Below are 27,526 nucleotides of genomic sequence, written 5' to 3'. Positions count from 1 at the left end.
TCTTGGACAATCACTGGGTTCTCTGCAATCCAGCAGCCAGGGATAAAGGCTGATTGGGATGGGGAAATGAACCTCGGTAGGATAGGCCTAATTCTGAGCACCAAGATCTTGGAAATAATCTTATAAATGACGTTACATAAACTAATAGGCCTATAATTATTGAAAGTGGACGAGTTTGGAACCTTTTGAATAAGGATGATGAGTGAGCTGTTTACCTCTTTTGGCATTGATCCATCAGTGAAAAAGGAAGTAACAGCTGCAATTACGTCCTCCCCACAATAGGCCAGTAGCTCTTGTAGAACGCAACAGGAAAACCATCCGGCCCTGGTGCCTTCAGCTCCGGCATGTGAAATAAGGTTGACTTAATTTCCTCAGGCGTGGGAATCCTGCACAAAGCTATGTTCTCCTCTTCTGAGATGACTGTTGAAATCAGGTCCTCCATTTGGGCTGGGAAGTTAACATCCTCGGCAGTGAAGAGATTCTTGAACTTCTCCTGAAGGTGTTGTCTTATTAGGCAAGAGTCTGTAATCCAGTCACCATCATCCCCTCTGATAGCATCAATGTTGTTATGGCGTCTCCTGATAATTGTAGAGAGGTGGAAGAAATGAGTATTCTTATCCCCTCCTTTAACCAGAGTTCTCTAGATTTCTGTCGCCACAAAACCTCGCTACGTAACAACCATTCCCTCAATTCTGCTTGGAGTGATGCCTCAGTATTGCCATTCCAGTCCGATGACTCATCTCTTTGAATCTCAGCAATCTTATGAATGAGCAAATTGATTCTTGTTTGGCAAAGACCAAAAACTTCCTTATTCCACTTGCGGAGGGCTTTGCGGGTTGCCTCTTGCTTTTTGCACAACTTTGTGAAATATGACCCCTGACTTCCTCATTCCAGGCACTATCAATGACAGAATAGCAATTGGGGTCGCGGATCCACGCTGCTTCAAACCGAAAGGGTCTATGTGCGAATGTCTCCGTAGGACATGTGTCAAGAATGAGTGGGGTGTGATCAGAGCAGAACGCGCCAATGTGCGAGATACAGGCCTTTGGGAAGGCCAATCTCCAGGCCATGCTTGCTATACCTCTATCCAGTCTCCTCTTTACTGCTGCACTACCCATTTACCTTTTGCCTATGTAAATTTGTTTCCTGAGAACCCCAAATCAACAGCACTGAAGTCAAACATTAACTCTCTTAAATGGTTAGTTGCCGAGAGAGCACTAGAGCTCCCTCCTTTCCTGTCTTCTTGGCTTAAAGTGTAATTGAAATCGCCAAAACAAACCCACGGGCATTGAACAGACTCCAGAAAAGCTGACAGGTTCATCCAAGCTTTAGCTTTTTTGGAAGCATAAGAAGGACCATAGAAACCCACTAAAACCCAATCGCTCACCGGATCTGAGACTTTGACTGCAATGAGATTTTTATTGTACTCCAAAACACTGATGATGCAGTTAGACTTCCACATCATGGTCAATCCACCAGCAGCTCCTTTTGCATCAAACACTACTCTATTCGAAAACCTTAATTTTCCATAACAACTTTCATCTTGCTATCTTTTGCTTTAGTTTCACAAAGGAAAATGATATCGGGCCTTTCGCCTCTTATTTGAGCCTTTAAGGCTCGGACTGTCGAGGCCTTGCAGATGCCTCGACAGTTCCAACAAAAGGCCCTCATGGCGACGGTAGGGGCATGGCAAGGCCCGCCTCCTCAGCCGTAAAGTCAGAAAGATTGCTTGAGTTACCCATGTGAGAAACCGATGCATCACTACAAATAATATTTTGAATCCGAGCTTTCACTTTCAGCGATTCTCCGCGCACCTTGGGGGAGAAAGATAATTGGGGTTTATAGATTTCTTCTTCGATGAAACTCTGAAATCTTGGAATGGGGATGAGGGTTGATGTAATAGGGTCAAGGAATACTGGTTCAGGAGTATTTAGGGTGTGCTTGAGTCTTTTGGTAAAGGAAAATAACTCTTCTTCAGTAAGTTTTCTTTTGGCAGGAAGGGGGGTCGGTGATAGTAGAGAGACAGAGGTGGGTTGTTGGGTATTTTCGGTGGAGAGAGTTGAGACAGAGGTTAGGATAAGTGGTAGGGTAGAATAATGATTTGCTGTATGGGAAAGGCAGTGTGCCATATCGGGGCTGGGAGTGGGTAGGCTCATTTGTTAGGAAGAGACGGTAGATGGTAATTGGGTTTGGAGGCTTGGACTTTTCGGCCCACACAAAGTCGAAGGAGGGATTTGTATTGGGCTTTGATCATATCTTGTGTTATTTATTATTCCGCTGCTTTATATCTTGATATGATTATTTGATTGCTTTAACCTAGAATTGCATAATTTGACTAAGTAACAACTTGGCTAATTAATCTAGGCTACGCAATCTGTGTGTTTAAGGGGTCTAAATTTCCAACATATTCCTAGCAAACGGACATTCCCACAGCACATGTTCAACCGATTTTGTAGTCTGGCAGCAAAACCCACACCCTAGCTCCACTTGCAATCTCTGCTTGTGCAGATTTCTCAAGTTGGTAGTATACTGGAACAAGCTCACCAAAGAAAAGTACGTACCTTTGGAGGGACATTTAGTTTCTAGATTTTTTCCAGAGAGGCCAATCCATCCTAGCCATTGAGTGCTCAGTTTTGGATTGTTCCTTTAATCTCTGTTGGATTCTAAAAGTTTAGAACAATTGGCAAATCGTGAACACAAACTTGTCTAGATATTAATTTTAGAGTCTATTGGCATTATTAGACAATGCTCAAGGTGATACAAGTCAATATCCAAGACCAAGCAAGCTGCAGAAAAGAAGATTTCAGAATTTGCCTAGTTCGACCAATCGAGAGACAGGCTCGACCAATTGAGAGTTGTATCTGCAAAATTTTAATTAAGCCTAAACAGCAGTTCAAGCCCAAAAAAATTAGGGTTTCAGATCTACTTCTTCTACTATATAAAGGAAACTCTAGGAACGTTTTATTATGACTTTGGAAGTGCTCTTGTGAGATCTAAAAGGTTTTGTGCCTTCCTCTATCAAAGTCACTACCAAATATCACTCTCATATCTTTAGAATCGATAGATCTAAAGTTGCTACATCAAGATCAATAATAGTTGAAAATCTAAACCTTCAAGTGTGGTTTTGGAGTCACAAACAGGAGAGTTTGTATTTTTGTCACAAGTGTGGGTGCTTGTGTTGCAAAAGCCTAACAAAGAAGGAGTCCATGAATTCGGAACTTTCACGTGGTCATATTAGTAAGTTCTACATGTGGTAGCAATAAATTTATGGTTAAATCTTTTGTAAAAAAATCAATTCCCTATTAGTGGATTTGTTTGCCTGGAGGATAGCTAGGTTAAATCCTCCCTAAGTTTTTTACCGGTTTGGTTTTCCTGGGTAATCATATCATTGTGTTCTTTATTTTTCACTACTTTACATGATATAACTTTATTTTTTTAACCTTGTAAGGTTGAAATTTATCAACCATCTTGTTGGTTTTATTCCGCATTTAGTAATCCTATATTTAGGTGGGATTCATATAAGGGTAGTGTGTGAAGAGAGTGTGAAGAAAAGCTCAAGTTTGTGCAAAAAAGCAGAGTTCCGCGGCTAGGACTCGCGACTGGCAAGCCACCAACTGCAAGCACGTGAGAAGCACACAGGAAAGCTGAAGGGTCACGCTAGCTGTCGCACTACAGGACAAAAGTCCCAAGCTGGCTAGGCCATTACGTCACGACTTGAACTCGTGACTTGGACAAGCCACAAGGCCAAACCGCCAACTTACCCTGTTTGGCAAAAACTGTTAATATTTTAAAAAAAAAATCCAATTTCCATACACATAGCATCAAGTTTTAGCATGAAAATCCAAAAAAAAAAGGCAGAATAAGAGAGATAAACTAAAACTCTATGAAGCATTTCAAAAGCATCTTCAATGCCCACCAAAAACTCAGCTTTAAAATACCAATAATAACAATTATTGCTAATACCCATTCATCAAGCTAATCAAAACTGAAACAAAATGTTATTCATCAAACTAATAAAAAAAGGAAACAAAATGAGTGTCAAAGGGGTTTCGATCTTGTCTAAAAGGAAAAAAAATTGAAAAAAAAAATAAAAGAGAAAGAAAATAAAGAATAAGAGAGCTAGACCCGTGGCCACCAGTGGTTGTGACGTCGATGAGAGCCATTGCCAATGGCGATAGTGTGAGTGGAAGCAGAAGCTCGGCCACGGTTGGGCTTTAGAGAAGGAGAAAACAGAGAAACCCAGATGAGAGAGAGAGAGAGAGAGAGAGAGAGAGAGAAGAGAGAGAGAGAGAGAGAAATAGTGAGATGAGGAAATGCCAGAGCGGCAAGCATCACCGGTGGTGGTGAGGGATTTAGTGGCTGCTAGCTATAGCCATGGAGACAAAGGTTTGGTGGAAGAGAGAAATATTTTGAATTTTTTTTGATTTGATGAGAAGCTTAGGCAGGAAGCAGAGGAGAGAGCAAATTGAATTGGCAAAGAGCTAAGCGCACGGATTGCTAACCTGGACTGATAAGGTGTCAAGTAAATGAGTCATTAGATTAAATGGATGGCTGGGATTTGTGGTATTGCCCTACGTATTGCACAGATGTGAATCCATTTTTTATTATACGAAAGTGCAGCATAGTGGTACTACTCAATGTAAAGATAGTACTATTAAATGTGAGAGAAAATAAGACTATCTGAGAATGTGATAAAAGTGTAGTGACATGTGATGCAGGTGCTGCATAATGTGAGGATAGTACCATCAAATGTAAGAAAAAAAATAAAGAAACTACTGAATGTGACAAAAATATAGTCAGATGTGATGTTGGTACTGCACAATGTGAGGATGGTACCATAAAATGTGAGGAAAAAAAAAAAGGGAACCATCGAATGTTACAAAAGTACAGTTACATGTAATGTTGTTATTGCACAATGTGAGGCTAGTACCATAAAATGTGAGGAAAAAAAAAAGGAATCACCAAATTGACAAAAGTACAGTCACATATGATGTTGATACTGGCAATGTAAGGATGGTACCATAAAATGTGAGAAAAAAAAAAAGGGAACCACCATATGTGATAAAAGTACAGTCACATGTGATATTGGTACTGCGTAATATGAGGATAGTACCATAAAATGTGAGAAAAAAATAAGAGAACCATCGAATATGACAAAAGTACAGTCACAAGTGATTTGGTACTGCGCAATGTGAGGATAGTACTATTAAATGTGGAAAAAAAAAAACAAAGGAATTACTGAATGTGACAAAAATATAGTCACATGTGATCTTGAAACTATGTAATGTGAGGATGGTACCATAAAATGTGAAAAAAAAAAAAAAAGGGAACCATCGAATGTGACAAAAGTATAGTCACATGTGATGTTGCTATAAAATGTGAGAAAAAATAAAGGAACCACCAAATATGGCAAAAATACAGTCACATGTGATATTGGTACTGCGCATAATGTGAGGATGGTATCATCAAATGTGAGAAAAAATAAAATAAGGAACTACCGAATTGACAAAAATACAGTCACATGTAATATTGGTACTGCACAATGTGAGATGGTACATCAAATTGAGAAAAAAAAATAGGAACACCGAATGTGACAAAAATAGTCACATGTGAATAGTGGACGTGACGCAGGATTACATTCAATAGGTCGAGATAAGAAAAAAAAAAGGAAACTACCAAATATGAAAAAAATACAGTTACATGTGATGTTGGTACTACACAATGTGAGGATGCTACTATCAAATGTGAGAAAAAAATAAAGAAACTTCTGAATGTGACAAAAGCACAGTTACATGTGATGTTAGTACTATACAATATGATGATAGTACCATCAAATATGATGTTTTAGTAACCTAATATAACAAGTTGCCTACTAATAGGTACCGTAACCCCAAAAAAAGGGAGTACGCTATAATTACCCACAAACCAAGCCACACGTAACAACTTGACATTCATTGTACATTTATTATGAACCAGTGAAGTCGCAATACATCTTTTGCTTTTTGTTAGTCTTTCTCCAAAGAATTATTTTATTGATTGAAGAATGCTCTCAACAGGGAATGGCTGGTCAACATCACGAAAAATTATATAGTTTTTATGTGGATTACGTCATTTGTCTATTATTTTTTAAATGACTCACTTATTTAAAATTATTAAGTCAGTAATCAGTTTCTATTTAAATTATTTTTTAACTCAGTAATTTAAAAAAAATATAAATTTTTTAATGGAATAATAGATAAGTGATATAGGACATCACAAACTGTATAATTTGTATGGACCACCCATTCTCTGTTGAGAGCATCCTGCAATCAATAAAATAATTCACCGGAGAAGAAATAACAAAAGCAAAAGATATATTGCGACTTCACTGGTTCACAATAAATGTTCAAAGAATGTCAAGTTGTTACGTGTCGCTTGGTTTGTTGACTTTGTTCAATGTTTTGACAGGATCCTACAAGGATTTTTCGACACCGTGTCACTTGGTTACAGCTTTTTGTTTTTGTTTTGAAAAAACATATAATTTGAATCGGAAAAAATAAAGGATTTATCAATAGAATGTCCTAGAATGTCATTGTGGATGACAGAACACACATTTTTGACCTCTGCTTCGTTTAGCCAGGGAGATACTCCTCCTTGACTTACCTTCCCCAACTTTCTCATTTGTAGTTTGCTCATCGAGTCCTGAGTGTTGCATCTTCATTACTGTTTATCTGTCCTTGGACCACAAAGTGTCATTGGACAAGGCCAAGGCCCAACATATATTCTTGGCCTCTTATCCCTACAACAGGTATACACCAATATATCCATTCATACTTACTCTATGCGGAAAACAGTATTTTGTATTAAATGATACCACATCACATGTATCAAAAACCCAATAAACAAGAAATGTATGAAAAAATAACTATCCATTAACATGTGTCTTTCATTTTTTTAGTGGGGTGGTTATTATTTGCAGACTTGTCTCTTACACACACACACACACACACACACACACTATAAAACCGAAGGGTTGTGCTTTTTGTTGACCTCATAATATGTTGATACAAAAGTTTTGCAGCACTCACAAATTTCCATATCATTATTATTTTTTTCAATTTGTTTTTTAATATATATATATATATATATAATGTCAAAGCTCAAAAAAAATTCAATTAGATTTCAATTGGATTCTTAATTTTGCGTCTCATGTCCCATTTGATTTTTAATTTCTATGCCAAGTGAATTATTGAGTCTAAAATTGAAGAGTCCAAATCTAATTAGATTCTAATCTTCTAATTCGATTTCAATTGGAGTCCAATTTTATGCCACGTGTTTATTAATTTAAAATTTTTTGTTTTAAGTGAATTTTTGAATACAAAAGCTGAAGAGTCTAAAAATCCATTAAATTCTATAATATATATATATATATGAGAAACTATTACATATTTTAGAAATGTATGATTTTTTTTTTTTAAAAAGTGTAAATTAATACCATTTATGATTTGAACTCTTCTAAAAAATATATATATTTGAATTGTGTAATTGTGATTATTTTAATTATATCCGTGCATATGCACGAGTTACACACTAGCTTCTCTAAAATTTAAAAACTCAAAGACTTAAAAAACCCTACACTGTAGCCCACAAAGATCCTAATAAAAAAAACCTAATAAACAGGGATGGAGGTAGTCATGGACTTGAGGGGGAAATTGCCCCTCCCCCAATATTTAAAAAAAATATATTAGTGTTGTGGGGGGGGGGGGGGGTAAAAGCCCAGACAAACCTATTGGGCCGGGGGCCCTGTCTTGAGAGTAAAGTACGTCCGAAGAGGAATGGTAGGTCGGGGTAGAATTCATCTGAGCGCAACCGACCCAGAAGTGTAGGAAGAGTACATCCAAAGAAGTCACCTTTTGTCCGAAGAGGTTATACTCCTCGGACGCGAATAGTCTTGACCAAGCCAACAAATGGAAGGTCAGAATGAACTCTCTGGCAATCCCAACGACAAAGATAAGCTTTGGGCATAACTGGGGATGATAAAGACGAGAAAATATCTCAAGGAAAAGCTGCCACCACCGCATTAAATGCACTGCAGCTGCTTTTCTGGCCTCATTAATGTGGAGAAGACCCCTGAATAATGTAATCTCAGCTACTACCACTCACGGAGGGGTGAAGAGAATACCTGATGGGCATGCACTCGAGTGGATGCTTAGATGAAGGACAAGTGGACGATGAAGATGATGGGAGTGGGTGCTATATAAGTAGAAGAGGTCTCTAATAATGAAAGAGAAAGAAAAAAGGAGGAGAAAGGAGAAGATAATTTTACTGTAACTCCAAGAGTTGTAATCATCTTTCATCCAATAACACATCTCTTCGGACACACATTTGTTAAGCAAGAGGAGCGTGATCTTGTGTCAAATGGATCCTTAAACATCATAACTAATCATTGTTTAATTCGCAACCAGCCCAGCTCTTTCGCCCACTCTTTACAAATTCATTGTCTGGGGTTCATTGGGCTCGTAATCCATCCTTCTTGGGCTTGGGCTACAAACCAGGCCCTACAATTGGCGTCGTCTGTGGGGAGAGCTTGTGCAGGGGTGAAAACAACAGTTGAGGATGGCTGAACGAAGTCAACAACGGCCAGAGTCTAGGGCATCCCAGCATGTGGACCCTTCCTTAATTTGGAATAAAGACAGGATCGTGAGGGCAATGCGCACACCGTGCACAATGGACAAAGCCAGTCACATGATAGGAGTCATGTATCCATGCACAGAAGAACGGGATTTGCAGATAGAGGTTGAAAGTTAAAAAGAGAGTTGCGTCATGCAAAACGGAAACGGGTTCTTTCATATTACGATGAGGAGTCCGACGACCAACAGGATTCCACTTACCAACAAAGATCGCGAACGCCAGTCAATGAGTCCTTTTCCTACCAGGAGACGTCGTCATGAGAGACAACCTTCGAGCCACCACGTAGAGGTGTAGGGAACGATGCCATGAGCAAGGCCTTGAACCAAATCTCTAGATCGCCCTTCACATGCAGGATTGAAGAAGCGAGACTCCTCCGTGATTTTAATCAGCCTGCGTTCACATCTATAATGGTCAAAACGGACCCAGTAGAACATGTCAGTCATTTAATCAAACGAATGGCAGTCTACTCCAGGAACGAAGCTTTGATGTGCAAGGTCTTCCCCTCCAGTCTCGACCGGTTGCGATGAGGTGGTTTTGATAGCATGAAGGAAGACTCATCAGCTCTTTTAAAGAGCTCACTCAAGCCTTTGGTTCACGTTTTGCACCTGCCGAAGAGTGTCCAAGCCCTGTCCTCTCTACTATCCTTGAGCATGTAAGAGGGTGAGACTTTGAAGGCGTATTTGGACAGGTACTGGGAGATGTTAACGATATGGAAGGCAACTTTGATGCGATGGCCCTCGACACGTTCAAGCTCGGCCTCCCACTGACCACGGTTTAAGGACATCTTTGTCTGGTAAACAGTCACTAGCATGCGTCAGCTGATGGACCGCATCGAAAGTATAAAAGAGTTGAAGAAGATCAGCAACAAGGGAAGGGTAAGGAAAAGTTACCCCCCAAGAAAGAAGGGATTTCAGGTCGGATCGATACAGCAGTAAAAACCGCGGAGGGATTTTTTACGACGGGATCAACAAACCTTCAAGCAGTCAGCACTGTATTCAAAGAGCCAGTACACCAAGTTCTGGAAAGATTAAGGGTGAACCATTCTTCCGATGGCCGAATAAGATGGTGGGAACCCGAAAGACGCAATCATAATCTCTTCTGCCAGTATTATCAGGACCATGGACATACCACGGAAGATTGCAGAGCCTGTGGGACCACCTGGACCAATTGCCGAGATGGTAAATTAAAACACCTCCTGCACCACTCTAGTGGCGAGAAAGTCAGACGAGCTCAGATTCCCGAAGAAATGACCCATCCAAGCCTCCTTGGGAACTATTAATGTCGTATTTGCCGCACCAGGAAGAACAGGATCCTTGCCATCGAAGGTAATGCCAATTGGGTTCATCCACAACGGATTCCTGCAAGATCCGAAGAGAGCTAAAGTGGCAACTTACTGGTTATAGGTTAGCTTGATTAATGGGTTTTCTTGTTGAGTGTAAAGCTTGATGGTTTTGCTTGAGTTTAAAAATTGGGGCTTTGCAATATGGTTGAATCTGTTGTGATTGAATGAAAATGGGTTTTCTTGTAATTGTTATGTATATGGGTCTATTGGCTTTGGCATTTTGGAAATGTTGATACTAAATCTATGATTTTTTCCTCTGATCCTAATTTCTTTGCCTAAGAGTATCCATTTCTTATTCCTTAGTTTCTTTCACTAAAATAGAACTATGATTCTTAGCTTGATAATAATTTCTTAGTTTGAAGTTTGTCACAATGGATCAGTTTTTTCTCATTCCCTATGTTACTATTGTGGTTTGAGTTGTGAAATACACTGAAGATGTTTGAGAAAATATACCTACTGAAATCCAACTTATTTGGTCTTGTGTGTCTATGTTTCCCTAGCTTATCAATTAAGTAGAGTAGTGTATGTGTTCATCTTGGCACTTTAATGATCTAAAATCTAATTAATAGCAATACGGTATTTGAAATTTTACTTGGGGACCTAAACAGTTGAAAGAATACTCATTTGTTCACTTCTATTCGATAGCTATTGTCATTCAGCATTCTTTCTTTTCTTTTTTCTTTTTTTTTCTTTTTTTTTTAAGTCATAAACATTTTATTAGAAAGAAAATAGAGAAACCCTCTAATTTCTAAAGAAAACAGGAATCATGGGTATTGAAATTTTGTTTCTCAAATAGGAGGAAATTCCAAATCAACTTTTGAAACAAAGTTAACAAACAACACCCAAAACTCCTATCAAAATAATAAAAATAAAAACCCAAATCAATTAATAGCATTAAGGATTACTAACAATGATTAAAACTAAAGACAAATCATGCATTGATAGTCAAATAAACTTTAATAATTTTGATAGGCCGCAAACTGAATGACCCCTTATGATTAAACCAATTAATTAATTAACCAAGTTATTAATTAATCAATTTAACATGCAAACGCGTGGAAGCACAAACAAATCACCAATAAACTAAATATGCAGCAGAAATTAAATGACATGGTGATTTGTTTACGAATGGGGAAAACCCTTACGGCAAAAACCCCACCGAGTAATTTTCAGGTCACCACTCCCGAAATTCCACTATTATCACAACAAGCAGTTACAAGTAAAGGAATCACAAGTACCTTACCAACCTACAGTTGAACCCTTACTTTAATACCCAATTGGACTTATTTTGTAGTGACAATTCCCCCTTTTTGTTGCACGGCTCCCAAGTACGTGACTAACCAATGCGCGAATCCCAGTACGCGACTTCAAACACCAACTGAAAGAGAGGTTGGTTGCAAAGTTCTTCAGTTCATCCTACACGATGAAGATCAAGAAGATGTTTGGTCACAAAACCCAAAGGTGTAAATACACAGCAACTTCTTCAAGAAGAGATGAACTAGGGCAAGAACTTCATCTCAGGTCACAATTTGCTTCAACAGAGTTTTCTTAATGCTTGTGCAATTTGTGTACTATTTGATGGCCCTAAAAACAATCATTTTATATGTCTAGGGTTAGGAGAAAAGAAGGCCCAAAGACACATTCACGGATCCCAAAAAATTAGATTAGAATTTTGAATTTATTAAATCTTGACAGATAGGAGGTGTCAAGAAGCTATCAAGCAGGTGTCGAGCTTACGGGCTTGAACAGCTTTCTAAAGCTCGATAGATGCAACTGTCGAGCTTTAATGAAATTGTACTATCAGCTTATTTTCCTTGGACAGACTTGATGACTTCAACACTTGATCTTGAAACCTTGTTTCTTAAAGTATTAAAAACACCTAGAACTACCCAATTACAAGTAAAGTGTGTTTTGTCAAAGGATTAGCCAATTACATAAAAGAATGACATATGTTCTTAACAAGTGAAACACATATGTCCTAACAAATTTGTATATTAGTAGTGAAATCAACTTTGTCAGAGAGAAAGACAAAGACAAAGACAAACCTATTTCAAATATCGTCGCCGAGCAGAGAACGGCCGATACTATTTCCTCTTTGGGTTTTGTTTAGCTGCCCTGGGTTCTTGTGGTTGATTAGTAGAAGAAGAAGCTAATACAGAAGAAACTGAATTCTGGGTTCTTTAGATAGACCGAATCGGAAGCATGATATAGAGTACGAAGCATGACAGAGAGAAATTTGTTTTTGAGAAGGAGAAGCGCACAATAAATACTGGGTTGTTTTAGATTTTTTACTTATATATATAACTTGTTTGACCGGTAGCAAGTATTTACTCTAAATTACTCCAAATTAAATGAATGGTCCGGATCAAATTTTTATTCATTTAACAGTTTAGATTTAGGTGGGTACCGTACCCCAAAAAAAAGAGGGGGTATGGTAGCATGACCCTTGGTTTGTTGACTTTGTTCAATGTTTTGACAAGATCCTACAAGGATTTTTCTACACCATGTCGCTTGGTTACAGCCTTTTGTTTTTTTATATTTGTCTAAGTTGTTGTTGTTGGTTTTGTTTTTATTTTTATTTTTAATTATTCATTTTCAAATGGTTTAACTTTTAGTTTTCTTTTCTTTGAAAAAATGTTCCAGGACCTATAATTTCTCCTATATCATATATACCGTGAGGCAAACTTTGTATCAAATAGTCTCGCCAAGAGAGGGAGGATGCAAGCTAGCTTTTTGGAAACATTTTCTGATTGTCCTTCTTTTGTGTTCTGTAAATATGTATGAGACTTTTTGTGTATAGGGACTCAACGTGAGTGCCCTTTAGTTCCTGTAACTAGACATCTTTCACAGGTGTCTATTAGACAAATACGATTTTCTAGCTTTTTTTATATAAATAAAATCCCCTTCTTACCCAAAAAAAAAAAATTATTTTATTGATTCTTCGGTGGCCGTCTGGCGTGTGTGGAGGGCGATAGCGAAAAAGGACTGGGTATATAGAAACAAAATATATATGGAAATAAAATATATATGGAAACAAAATTTCAACCAATAACAATATATATGGAAACAAAATTTCAACAAGCACCATAAAAACACACCGATACAAAACCATCAAAACATACATGAAAAGCTTTTAGGAAAAACCAAGGGCAGCTCCAAAAAATTCACTATGAAAATAAAGTTTGCAATACTCAAGTTTATATCAAACTTGAGTTCATAATAAATTCTAAATATAACAAATAATCTCAATGAGTAAATACAATCTCACTACAAAACAAATAACAAAATCTTCCTTTCTAACACTTCAAGTCTCTATGATCTCATCACTAAAAAAATCCTCCAAGAGAACACCACCAATTTATCTTCCTTATGTATAGCTGAAGCCTTAAGTAAAGAAATAAAGTTTAAAAATTTTTTTTAAAAAAAAACTCTTTTTCTTTTTTTCTTTTTCATTCTCACACTCTTAGGGTCTGTTTGGTTGGAAGTGTGAAAAAGTGAAATGATAGAAAATGGTGGGAAGATAGAAAAGATTTTGATTTCTCTCTTTTTTGTTTGGTTGGGAGTGGAAAAGTAGAGAGATGAAAAATAATGATGCCTAATTAAAACAAAAAAAAATGTGACAAATAACCAAAAAAAAAAAAAAGAGCAGTCACCCAAATTTATTTAAAATAAATAAAAATCATGTCCCAAAAAAAATCCTAAAAAAAAAAAAAAGACAATGTTACTGCCCCGAAGAAAAAAAAAATGGACAAAGCCCATGTGCACTTGCACATGGGCATTTTTGTTAATTAAAAAAAAAAATGCATCATCACCTAGTTTTCTCCCCATTTTTGGGAGAAAACATTTTGGTGGGCCCAGGTGTTTTGTCCCTAGGCCCACCCTTTTTTTTTTCCTCCCCTCCCTCAAACCAAACACCTACCAAAAATGTTCACTCTTTTTTTTTTTTTCCTTTTTTTTCATTTTCCCTAAAATCCACCCAACCAAACACACCCTTACTGTGTTTCTCTCTATCTCTTTTAAACTGTACCTTTCACGAAAGTTCTCTAAGTATGTGTCTATGTCTCGACCTCACATCACCAAATGGCCAAATGGCCTTTCTTTGCTTCAACTTTTTTCCCCCCCAAGGCGTTTCCCACACGCACAAAGTCACGTCCCATAAATGAAAGGTTGACTTTTCATAAGCTTGCAAGATAAGTTTTCTCTCATGTTTTTCCCCTAACAAAACAAGCTACAATTCGAGAAATTATAGAGTCCTCTGGTGGACCATATTACTTGTCCACCATTCCACTAAAAAATTTCTACTTGTTTAAAATTGCTGAGTCAATAATTAATTTCTGTTTTTAAAAAAAAAAAAATTCTAACTAACAATTTTAAATAGGTAGAAGTTTTTTAGTGGAATGGTGGATCACATCACTTGTCCACCGTGTGGATCTAACTTTAGTGGTTTCATGAGTATTTTGGTTATTTTAGAAGTTTTGGGGTATTTTTCGTCATTTTAGAGGTTTCAAGGTATTTTCGCTCATTTTTTAAGTTTCAAGGGGTATTTTAGTCATTTTAGAGGTTTCAAGGGTATGAAGTTTGTTAGTTCATTTAGATCCATGTAAACTCAAATTGTTTAAGCTAATTAATTAACTAAGTTGATACTTAGGTTTATTATTCAAGTCTAAATTAAACACATACAATCATATCACTTAAAAAAAAAAAAAAAAAAAAAAAAGGTGATATGATGACCCAAGAAAACCAATAAAACCGTCCAATTTTAAGGTAAAAAACCTAGGAAGGATTTAACCTAAACTATCCTCAAGGCAACAAATTCACTATGATAGAATGTAAGTTTTACAATAGATTTTTCCCTAAATCTAAAATTACCTCTTGTAGTAATTACTCACGTGACTACACACAGCTCCGAATTTACAAATTCTTCTATCTAAATTTGTTGAACATAAACACTCATGTTTATGACTCTAAGATCCCACTCAAAACTTTAAATCATCAGCTATGTATGATCTTGTTGTAGCAACTTTAGATCTACCAATTCTAATAATATGTAGATGGAATTTCAGTACTAACTTTGAAAGGAGAAGACACAATATCTTTTAGATCTCAAAAGAGCACCTTCAAAGTTTCTTCAAAATGTGCCTTAGATTTCCTTTAAATATTAGGATAATTAGATCTGAAACCCTAATCACTTAATGGCCTGAATGAGCTATTGGGCCGAAATTAAATTCTGCAGATCCATGTCTTGATCGGTTGATCGGTCGAGCCTTCTTATCGATCAGTCGAACCTAGCATGTTTTGAAATCTTGAACCTGTAGCTTCCTTTTTCTTATATTTTGACTTGCAACACCTTGAGCATTGTCTAATCATACCTATAGACTTAGGAATCTATATATAGACAAGTTTGTGTTTACGATTTGCCAATTATTCTAAACTTTTAGAACCTAACAAAGTTTTCAGGTTATTTTGGTAATTTTTGAGATTTTAGGGGTATTTTGGTTATTCTAGTGGTTTTAGAAGTATTTTGGTCATTTTAAAAGTTTCAAAGGATTTTTGGTCATTTTAGAGATTTCAATATATTTTTACTTATTTTAGAGGTTTTAGGGAGATTTTGGTCATTTAGAGGTTTTTGGGTATTTTGGGTCATTTTAGAGATTTTTGGGTATTTTGGTCATTTGAGAGATTTCGGAGTACATTTTGGTTAATTTGGAGGTTTTAGGGGTATCTTTGTCATTTTAGAAATTTTGGGCTCTTTTAGAGGTTTCTTGATATTTTAGTCATTCTCATGAATAAAATAAAATTTATTAGTATAAGTAATTTTGTCAATTGTATAAATTATTATATCCCCCATTATTAAGTAATGTAAGATTACCCCCATTTAATTAATAAGATAATGAGATTAAGGTAATGTGATATATTTTATAATCTTAAATTACCATAATCTTAGAAAAAAAAAATCAAATGATATATTACGGTAATACGCATCACAAAAAGATCACATTACAACGAACCAAACATACCCTTATTCTTCACTGAGTTACAAAACTCTTTACATTACGAAAGTTGTAAACGAGTTAAGTTTTGCCAAGTAGTGCATGTTTTAAGCTTTGCTTGATCTCGAGATAAGCTTAAAATAATGTTTGAGTTTGAGCTCAATAGTGAGAAAGCCAAAAAGTTTGAGCTTGGTTTGACTTAGCTTGATTAATTAGTCAAGCCAAACTTGAACTTAATATCAAGCTCGAACTTAATATCAAGCTCAAGCTCAAACTCTAGCTCAAGTCAAGCTTTTAAGCTTGAGTTCTAACAAAATTACATTATCAAGTTATCAAGTGCTTAAATCTCCAAAAATCAAGCATAAAAATAACATACTCATTTTATCTTACTTCTAGTCCCACCAATGATTAGCCATTATTCAAATTACAACTTTACATAATTAAATCTATTCATTCATCCGTTCTTGTGTATAGGATATAGTTTCACTAATTGTTCAAAATACAATTTTTACATCCATGCTAGATAATAAAAAAACTAAAAAGAGACTTGTACATATCTATTATGAACGGTAAATAAATAATATGTTTCATAAATTTACATTAGATATTTAACAGAGAATGACTATACGTGACCCACTTAATTTTTTTTTTCTTTTTAAATATAAGTAAAATCTAAAGCTGTGATTGGTTAGTTTAAAGGGGATGGAAATATTAAGATAATTAATAGATAGTAGTCCCATATGGACCAGTGTGCGGGTTTCCAACATTTTTTTTCTACCAGATTGACCGGAAGGAAGAAGACATCGATAAACACACGTAAAAGAATAGACTGAGTCAGGAGACATCGGCGGCCAAAATCTTTTTAAATAAAAACGAGTCAGTCATGCATGGCTGCCTCATGACACGCAAAACGAGTAGTGTTCACGTCTAGTTAATTTCTTCCTTTCACAAACTAGGAATACTCCTATATAACCCCAGTACTTTCGTCCTACACCTCAACAAAAACATCTCTATAACTCTCTCAAATTCTCTTTCAGCCTTTTTCCTTTCAACAACATATACCTTTGTCATGTATTCATCAAACCCAAGTGCTCCCCAAAAGTATGCCGAAGCGCCACCTCCATATGGGCAGGTCCCCGTGACGGGTATTCCAGTGAACACATACCAACCCCAAGCAGCTCCATTTCAGGTTCAATCTAGGGCTCCGGTACCTTGGTCCACTGGCCTCTGTGACTGCGGCGATGATGTCGGAAATTGTAAGAAATTTAACCCTTTTGGCATGTGTCATAAAATATATATGAATCTTATGAACTTCAATAAATCTAGAGTCACAAAATATTTCATAACAAATATATTATCTATGGATATGATAGATGGTTAATGGTAGATAATAAAATAGTATGAGTGATATATATGCCAAAATAAGAATCAATACAAATTGATCAATTTAATAATTGTTGAATTTGTTATGTAAAATAGTGTCGTCTTTTCTTTCTTTTTCTTTTCTTTTTTTTGGAGAAAATTAGAAAACTCTATTCAAAGAGAGGAAAAATACATGCCAACAAGAAGGCAACAAGAAAAATAATGTAAAATAGTGTCTACAACACTATTCTTAGAATTTACAAGCTGTTGTTTACTGGTAATATTGGTGTTTTTCACAGGTTGCATAACATGTTGGTGCCCTTGTATTACTTTTGGACAAATTGCGGAGATTGTAGATAGAGGAACAACATGTAAGTTTGTATGGTGAGTTTGGTTTTAATTAAGTTTGATGTATTCGGGTGATGGTGATGTTGATGGGAGATTTGTATGAAGCTTGTGCTGCTAGCGGAGCACTGTATGCATTAATTGCTTGGTTGACTGGTTGTGGATGTTTGTACTCATGCTTCTATCGCTCCAAAATAAGGCGGCAGTACGCGTTGGAGGAGGGCTCTTGTGGGGATTGCATAGTTCATTGCTGCTGTGAGGCATGTGCCCTTTGTCAAGAGTACCGTGAGCTCAAACACCAAGGTTTCGACCTCAGCATCGGTAAGAACAACCTGCTTTTCTCTCTCCCACACAACACACTCACACGCTGTTTGATATAGAATAATTTTTTCTGGGTTATTAATTCTTGACGGTGATTTTTAACATGGTTTTCTTTTTGATTGTTTAGGATGGCAAGGAAATGTGGAGCAACGGACCCAAGGAGTGATGACTGCAACGGCTCCTGTGATCCAAGGAGGCATGAATCGATAGAGTGCATCATATTTTTATTTTTGGTTGTTGATTAAACCAGCAATCTGAGTGCTAAAGACTATATTGTCCTCCAGTTTGTAAACTAAAATTATATATATATATATATATAAAGTCAACAAGGAGTTTTATTTTATGGAATTTTTTTTCATATGTTTTAAATATGTCATATCATGAGAAAGTATTTGCTATCAAATAATACAACGTCATTGGTATCAAAATTCATGCAATTGTGTGATAGATTAAAATAATTTTATAAAATCTTATATTTATTATGAAACTAAACTATTGTATGAATTGCTCATGTTTGATTTCAATTTGTGTTATAATTTAACGAAGAAGTCACTACTTAACATGCAATTAAATAACTCAAAATTTCAAAGGTTTAGGGTCCATTTAGTACATATGTTTAAATACATGTTTTCAATTTTTAAACAATATTACGCGTATTTCTATATACTTTTTCACTCATACGTATTTTTAAGAAAATTAAAAATTGTTGTTTAAACACGCATACCAAACGAACCTTTAAACTTTCGAAAGGCTAAAAAATATTTAAAAATTAGAAGATTTACGCATAAAAATTATTGAAACAAAATTATATATATATATATATGAGCTGGTGGCTTGTTTGGTCACCCAATTCTAGGTAAACTACTAGGACATTTGAGTTGGCCGTGTATAACTGAAAGTTCAATATGGGTATGAAACACCCTTGAACGTTTAGACCCCCAGATACAAAAATACCAATTCAAGCTTTATATCAAACAATTAATGTGCGGAATATGATAACAAACTTATAACAGAATTGATAAAACAATCTAAGCCAAATATAAACACATTCATAGCAGTAAATATAAGGCAAAGATAAAGGAAAGAAAGATGCAAACACACGGTACAGGTATAAGACCGCATTTTGCTGATTATATATATATATATATATATATATGTTACTGTACAGCAAACTAATTCAATTAAATATATGAGTTGCTGGCTTGTTTGGTCAGCCAATTCTAGGTCAACTACTAGGGTATTGAGTTCGCCGTGTATAACGAGTATAAGCACATGAAAATAAAGTCCAACTTGGTGTGTATATATATATATATATATTGATGATACCGAATATCATCAGTAAGTCACACAGTACTCACGTGCTCTAAACAATACTTGCGGAACAAAAACAAAGAAAACCCTAGAAGAGTATCGGTGTGGTACCGGCCGATGACCTTCCGAAAGTTAAATTAGAGAACTTTCACAACTCTAGAGTGACAGAGTTGAGGGGAATTATGCGTACATTGGTTTGGAAAAATTATTGTGTACTCTCGGAATATCATAAATACGTACTCCCTCCTCTCATATGAATGGTAGGTCCTACTAATTAAATTCATGGTGGGACCCACCATTCATGTGAGAGAAGGGAGTACACATTTATAGTACTTCGGGAGTACCTAATAATGTTCCCTTAGTTTATGGGGGTCTTGGGGTTTTTATAGTAGCATGGGGTTGACATTCGTTCCATGGTTTAGAAGTTCTCTCCTTGTGGGTGAGATCTTCTTTAATTCGCATATCTTACGGGATCTTTTCTTTATGGGACTCTTTTGATTAGGGTTAAGCGTGGTGCACAAGGTATTTCCTTATATGCTTATGCATGGAGGCCAAACCATGTCAGCCTCGTCAAAGGCTCGCTTACCCCCTTTAGCTTCCCCTCATAAGCTTCATATCCCGTCAGTATATTATAGTCGTCTCATTCAGATAGTTGTTGTCTTCAGGGTTCAGCCGTCAGCTTTGAGGTGGAACCATCAACTTTCGCTCTGGTGTTTAGGCTGCGAACGTTCAAACGAGGCTGACGAGTTCATTAGGACCATCGCTTCCACCTAACATGGACGACTTTATCAAAACCACAAAATTACCCTTATATATGTGTGTGTGTGTGTGTGTGTTATACTATGCAGCAAACTAATTCAATTGTATTGAGAGAAAGGATTAGCCCCATAGGAGAAATAGTGCAAGAATATTATTGTCAAATACAATAGTGAATAGCGTATTATATTCTTTGCGAGAGAGAACAATGGTGAATTTGGGACTAAGGTCTTATGAGAGTACTTGTGTGCTAACTACTGTTGTAATATTTTTATTTTTATAGTGGAATTTTCTCTGTCGCTGCCTATGAACATAGGAATATTGCCAAACTACATAAATATTGTGTCTTTTTTTCTTCTCTCTTCTTTAATCTTACGTAAGTGGGTTTATTTTCACAATACTACATAATAGATAAATATAAGATGAAGTTGAGTTACCTCAAAAGAATAATTCATGCTTATAACTATTGAAATTTTCCATTTCAGATATTGCAAAAATATAGATATTAAAACTTCATAAAAGCAACCCCAAAAAAAAAAAAAAAAAATCAAAATATTCAGAACCCACAAATTATATAAACAAAACAAATGTGTGAGAGTACTTGTGTGCTAACTATTATTGTAATATTTTTATTTTATAGTGGAATTTTCTCTGTCATTGCCTGTGAACATAGGAATATTGCTAAACTACATAAATTGTGTGCCTATTTTTCTTCTCTCTTCTTTAATCTTACGTAAGTGGGTTTATTTTCACAATACTACATAATAGATAAATATAAGATGAAGATGAGTTACCTCAAAAGAATAATCCATGCTTATAACTGTTGAAATTTTCCATTTCAAGTATTGCAAAAATATAGATATTAAAACTTCATAAAAGCAACAACAACAACAACAACAACAAAATCAAAAGATTCAAAACCCACAAATTATATAAACAAAGCAATTGTGTGTGTGTGTGTGTGTGTGTGTGTGTGAGAGACTACATAGTAGAAAAATATAGAGAAAGATGCGTTACACTCAAAAGTATAATTCATGGCTATAGTTATTGAAATATGCCAGATAGTTTCAAATTTTACAACAAAATAATAAAAATTCAGATGTTAAAACTTTTAAAATGCCAAAAAAATATTAAAGAATCAAAAGAGTCAATGCCTAAACAATAAAAATTCAGATGTTAAAACTTTTGAAATGCCAAAAAATATTAAAGAATCAAAAAAGTCACTACCAATATATATATATATATATATATTATTAGCAATAAGTCTTCTAATTTTTTTAAAAGCGATCTGGGGTTCAATCTCCACCTACACCAAAAACTGATCAGTATTTTAGTCTGATGATAAATATTTATCATCAGGATCAAATGCCATAGGATCAAAAGATTCAAAACTTAGAAGTTATTGAAACAATATAGAAAATATATGACAAGTCAAACGAAAAATGTAAGAAAAAGATAAAGGAGAATAATCCACGATTAGATCAAAAAAATTAAGGAAATGGAAGATCGTATATATTTATTTTTTCAAAATGTACAATGATCAGGATTCTAAAAAATATTGTGAAATTTTTGGTGAGACTTTCAATTAACTACCCTATGTATTCTAGTATGTGACTTTATAAGTGAGCTCACAATGCATTGGCAAGATAAATCTTTACATTATTATTACTAATGTGTAACCTTGTGCATATGCACAGATACATTTAAAAACAACCACAATTTTATTACCAGACTCTTGGTTTTTGCACCCAATAATTTATTTGCCATAAAAATTAAAAAATTAGATAGGACACATGGTGCAAAATTGAACTCCAATTAAAATTCAATTTAAAATCTAATTGAATTTAGACTTTTTGACTTTTGCACCTAATAATTCACTTGATACACAAATTTAAGAATTAAATGAGACACGTGGCACAAAATTTAACTTCAATTTAGAATTCAATTGAATTTTCTCTTAGTCATATATATATATATGTGTGTGTGTGTGTGGGGGGGGGGGGGATAAGAGCCCAAATATGTATATTGGGCCTTAGCCTTATTCAAAGATGTGGATATATCTGAGGAGGAATAAATGATTGGGAGAGGCCCCAAAGTTGAAAATCACGTAAGTAAAGAATGGAGGAATATAGTCCGAGGAATAGCTCCTTCTCTAATACGATGAATATCGGTCAAGCATGCATTTGGATAAGTTAGGTGACTTTCTAGGGAGTTCCAACAATTATGATGAACCTTAAGCACGTACAAAGGTGATAAGAAATAAATATCTAAAAGAAAACTGCTACCATCGCATTAAATGCAGTGCAGTAACTTATGGTGTAGGGATATTTTTTTAAACACAAAAAATGACATAGATTGACAGGGAAAATTTATCCCAATTTCTTTCTCTTATACTGATTTTCGCTTCTCTCCCTATTTCAGACTATCTTTTATGGTACACACGAAGAAATAAGGAAAGAAGTGAAAATCAATATAAGAGAAAGAAATTAGGATAAATTTTCTCTGTCAATCTACGTCTTTTTTGTGTTTAAAAAATATCCCTACACTAAAACTTAACACATAAAAATATATCTTTAATTCCCACCTAAACATTTCCTACAAAATAGAATCACTCTTCCACTAACCCACTTTTTTAAAGTAACTATACATTTATTTTATTTAAAAAAAAAAAAAAAACAAGTTAAACAACCCCACATTGCTTTTTTTTTTTTTTCCTATAAAAAAAAAAAAAACTAAAATAGATATATATATGTTTGATTACAATTTTGCTTCATCAGTTTACGTCATATTATCCATACTATTATTTAAGAGGCTTTCCTTGTATGGGATCCTCATTTTTTTTTTTTTGTTCAAAAATGCCCCTACACTCTTATGTTTAAGTAGAGACAAAACTAAAGGACAATACAGTAAAAATATAACTCTAAACTCCCACTAAAACATTGTCTAAAAAATAGGGCCACTATTCTGTTAATTTTCAAATTGCTTTATCCACTTATAAATTAAATTTTGAAAATAAAAACATAGATTTTTTTTTCTATAAAATAAACGTGTAATATTTATTCATTTTTGAAGCTAACTTCATGATATTCTTGGTTGTATTAATAGTTCTAAATGCGTAATATTATGACATTATAAAATTTAAAAAAAAATTAAAAAAAAGTCTCATCACCCGCGCGTGTAATGAGGCTAGTAATTGATAGTAGATCTTCTCTCTCTCTTGACTCTTGAGATCCCAGCCCTCAAGTGTCAATCTCTATGATGCTGACTTCCTCACTACCCAGTCCTAAGGGTGGCAAATGGGCAAGTTGGGTTGTAAATGGATTGAGTGTGTAATTACCCATTTATCCATTTATGACCCGTTTATATATAAATTAATTATCCATTACCCGTCCAACTCATTTAATTAGTAATCTACCCATTCAACCTAATATGACTCAAATACCTCTAAAACTAATTGAATACCCTATTGTCTTCCAAAATTACCTAAATACTCAAAATGACCCAAATACCCCTACACTTCTAAAATTAAAAATATGCCCTTAGACATCCAAATTACCAAAATACCCCTAGAATGTCCAAAATTACACAAAAGACACTAAAAAGCCAAAAATTTCAAGACAATAACACAGGTTTTAATGGATTGTCCTGTCTTGCACATAAAAACTACTATATTATAAAGGCAGAAAACAACTTTAGATTCACTATTATGAATATCTAATAATTTTTCCATTTTCTCTGTCTTGCATTAAAAAAAAAAAAAAAAATTCACCATTTTGGGTTCATGGGCCCATCGGGGTATGGGATCTAGGTGAACATGTAATTACGTAAGGTGAGTATATGAAGCCTTCTAATTCAGGGGAAAAAAAAAAGGCGTTAATTTGCTTGTTGTATGATAAGAGAGTCTGGGGTCCGTATCAATTTGTTTGCAAAAGCTTAATAAAACAAGGCAGACAAAGATAGAAAACAGAGGGACATGGATAAAAAGCCGAAACACACGTGATGAAAGCTGATACTCCAAAGTCCACTCTAATCTCTTATTTTCATTTGCTAAGCTGTTTTCACTTTCCATTTTTGTCTTAAACGTAATCGTAATTCAGACAAGCACACCCACTGGTACAACTCGTCACTCAAATCGATGTCAGACTCGGCCCAAATGATTTACACCTACAACAATGTTACTGAGAAAATCTGAGAGAAAGAATGTACTTTAATATTAAGGAGACTGAAACCAAGGGTGAGACTGAGAGCTTGCCAAATTTTTGGTTTAGAAATTTAGAGATTATGTTGTTTATTTAAATTTTAGATTTTAGATGGATTTAGTAGATATTAGTAGGTTTATCCATTTAGATCCACCTAATTAAATAACATAATGGGTCTTTACCCATTTAATCCAAATATTTAAATGGGTTGGGTTAAGACTTATCCAAATAAGGTTGGTTAAGGATGGGTTCATGGATATAGATAAAAATTGTTACCCCTACCCAGTCCCCACTACTCAAGTACCCAAACACTCCCTACACTTTTTGACTTGAAGCTCCATTAACTGCAATCACACTTCCGATGAGCACAAGCATCACTACCTTGGTTGTAATGTATTTATCTATGTGGTTTTGGATCTAATGTGTAGTTTAGGTTTGAAGATGTGTGGCATAGTTTACGATTTTGGCTATGGAATTTTAGATCTAATCTGAGATTTTGATCTTCTCTCTCCGATGAACCATCCCTAGCTGTTGCCAAAAAAAAACCCCGCCGTAAATCAAAAGACCGACCCCAACGAGGCTAATCAGTACAATTTAAGCGATTACTAACCCTGACGGTTCAGTGAGAAAAGCCCCAAAAATCATTATCGCCCAATTGATGAACACCCATAGTTCCAAGTTGTGAGTATTTGATTTCCTACTAGGTAAGTAAATCTAAACCCATAGTTAACAAAAAGCAATTAGCAAATTAGAAATCTAAAAAAAAAAAAAAAACTATTAGACATGGTATTATATTCAGCAATTCAATAATTGTTTAAAATATAAGAATGATAACTTACTATATAGTATCCAACTTCACAACCCATCAAATTTATAAGATACTTTGTTATCTTTAAAAAAAAAAAAAATTATAAGATACTTAGACAAGACAAGAGACAAATTTATATTTATATAATCTAATATAAAACTCAAAATCCACATGACATTAGTTTTGGTCCATCATATGCCATTCAACAGAATTTTAAAACTCAAATACATGGTGATATAAAATCATGCATCACAATATCCTTAACACTAAGAGGCACTTGAAAATCTCAAATAGCACATTCCTGAATTTCCTCCAATTGAATCTGAAAGCATAGGACACAAAATATAGTGAATAAGTGGATAAAGAAGAATGTCAAAAAGTGGTATGGAGAAGATGGCCAATTATATAAAACAGTGTATAATAGCATCCACAATAGTGGAGCCATAATTTTAGCTATTTGCTCGACACCAAAAACTACTTTATCTATTTTACCTTCTCACACCCAATATCAATGATTTTATTATAACTTTCAACACAATAAAATAATATATATCCACAAACACCTATTTATTATTTTTTTTCTCACTGTTCATCTTTATCTCTCTGTCTTCTCCCTCTCCTCCCTCTCTTCAACCCACAGCCCATCATAGCACCATCGCCATCACCACCACTCACTACTGTGTCAAGCCAACCTAGCCACCAACTCAACCAATCCATGGCAAAACCCACCATCGATCTGCCACCAGCCACAATCCACCACCATAAACCCACAAAACCCATGTTCTTCACCAATCAGCACACCGCCACTAACCACCAATCCCATCAAAAGCCAACACAAGCCAAATGCAAACTCATACACACCCAAACCCACCATAAAATCTAGTAACCCACAACCACGATCCACCCAAAAAGGGGAGGCACTGCAATGATCTACCCAGCAGCATGGCGACAATCCATCCAATGGCATGACATGATCCATCAGCAACGTGACGATGACCATCAGCAGCAAGGACGACAATCCATCCAGCGGCACAACGGTGATCCTCAACGGTGTGACAGCGACCCGTCAACGGCAAGATGGTGACCCATCAGTGGCAAGGCGGTGACATTTTACTCAGAGAGGCACAAAAGAGAGATAGAAGGTAGAGAAGCTCAATGAAGAACGAATTGAGGGAGAATGAGAAGAAGGAGGTGTCTAAGAAGCTCAATGAAGAAAGATTAAGAGAGAAAAACGTGTTGAATGAATTAAAACAATATTTTAAAGCAAAGGAAGAATAAAAAATATTATTTGGGTGCATAGCCATCTACAATTCACAACTATAGATGGCAATGCACGGTAGCTCAAGAGCTAAAAAATTTAGACATAGCTACACTAATGCAGCCCAATATTTGTAGTTTGTGGTGTTAAAAATAGCTTTTTAGCACCACTATTGTAGATGCTCTAACTTGTGCATATGCACAGTACAATTAAAAAAAAAATTACAATTACACACATATATGAATTCAAATTAGGTTATTTTGTAGTTGTACTTTGATTATGTAATATATTATAAACCCGATTTAAAGCACTAATATTACTATTTTCGTATGTGTTCTAATAAATATTATTGTTTACTCAAAAAAAAAATTATTCTCTCTCCCTTTTGTTTTTTATTTATTTTAATTTCTTTTGGATACACATGAGTTTACTCTTTCTTATTTTTTCTTTTTTTCTTTTTTCTTTTCTATTGAGTTCTTGACAATTTATTTATATTAGACTCTTCGTCTTTTGTACCTCATTAACTCACCTAGTATAAAAATTTATAATTAAAAAAAAAAAAAAACCCTTAAATAGGACATGTGACACAAAATTAGACAACAATTAGAATCCAATTTAGAACCTAATTAGATTTTCTCTCAGTTTTACCTATTAATATATACTAGTATGTAACCCGTGCTACCGCACAGGAATGGATATATTATTAATCATGAGTTTATTCATATTTAAAAGGCTTAGTTAAGTCTAAATTCATAGGATTTCAATAAAGGGAAAAATAGACCTAACCGTACCCATTCTTCTTCGACTTTGGGTTGTCCCAAAGGCTTGACCTTTCCACCTAAAAACCCAAAAATAAATAAAGAAACAATAAAACAAAGAGTGTAGTCAAGATCTCATAGGTACTCTATACTTGAAATAAATTAATGGTAAATGATATTAAAATCAAAACAACAGAGAGTCAAAGGAACCTACCCAATAATGGCTCTGGTGGTGCAACGGCAGAAGAAATAAAGTTTCACAAAAGAGAGTAGAAATAGACCTTTGCAAGAGTTCTACTATATGTATGGAGTGCCTCGTTCTTGTCCCCTGTAGATAAATAGAAAAAAAAAATAATACAATTTTACATTCCAAACAACAATCATAATTATAATAAGAAAAGGGTAA

The 27,526-nt window shown here is 35.1% G+C and overlaps 2 protein-coding genes across 2 annotated transcripts; one reads left to right on the top strand and one right to left on the bottom strand.

Moving 5' to 3' along the window:
• Window positions 1–262: 262 nt before the first annotated feature.
• Window positions 263–1,462, bottom strand: LOC136071161 (uncharacterized). The gene is made up of 4 exons (XM_065782137.1): window positions 1,280–1,462; window positions 1,123–1,146; window positions 680–876; window positions 263–578 (listed from the first exon to the last, which is right to left on the bottom strand). Exons 1-4 carry the CDS (start codon window positions 1,460–1,462, stop codon window positions 263–265), a joined length of 720 nt encoding a protein of 239 aa, XP_065638209.1.
• A 15,441-nt stretch (window positions 1,463–16,903) lies between these two features.
• Window positions 16,904–18,373, top strand: LOC112017274 (protein PLANT CADMIUM RESISTANCE 2). Its single transcript, XM_024049744.2, has 4 exons — window positions 16,904–17,258; window positions 17,664–17,735; window positions 17,818–18,030; window positions 18,158–18,373. Exons 1-4 carry the CDS (start codon window positions 17,072–17,074, stop codon window positions 18,238–18,240), a joined length of 555 nt encoding a protein of 184 aa, XP_023905512.2. The 5' UTR covers window positions 16,904–17,071; the 3' UTR covers window positions 18,241–18,373.
• The last annotated feature ends 9,153 nt before the right edge of the window (window positions 18,374–27,526 follow it).

The sequence above is a fragment of the Quercus suber genome, unplaced genomic scaffold, assembly GCF_002906115.3.
Source record: "Quercus suber isolate HL8 unplaced genomic scaffold, Cork oak 2.0 scaffold_15, whole genome shotgun sequence".
NCBI lineage: Eukaryota > Viridiplantae > Streptophyta > Magnoliopsida > Fagales > Fagaceae > Quercus > Quercus suber.
This window is presented reverse-complemented; position numbering and strand designations above follow the sequence as displayed.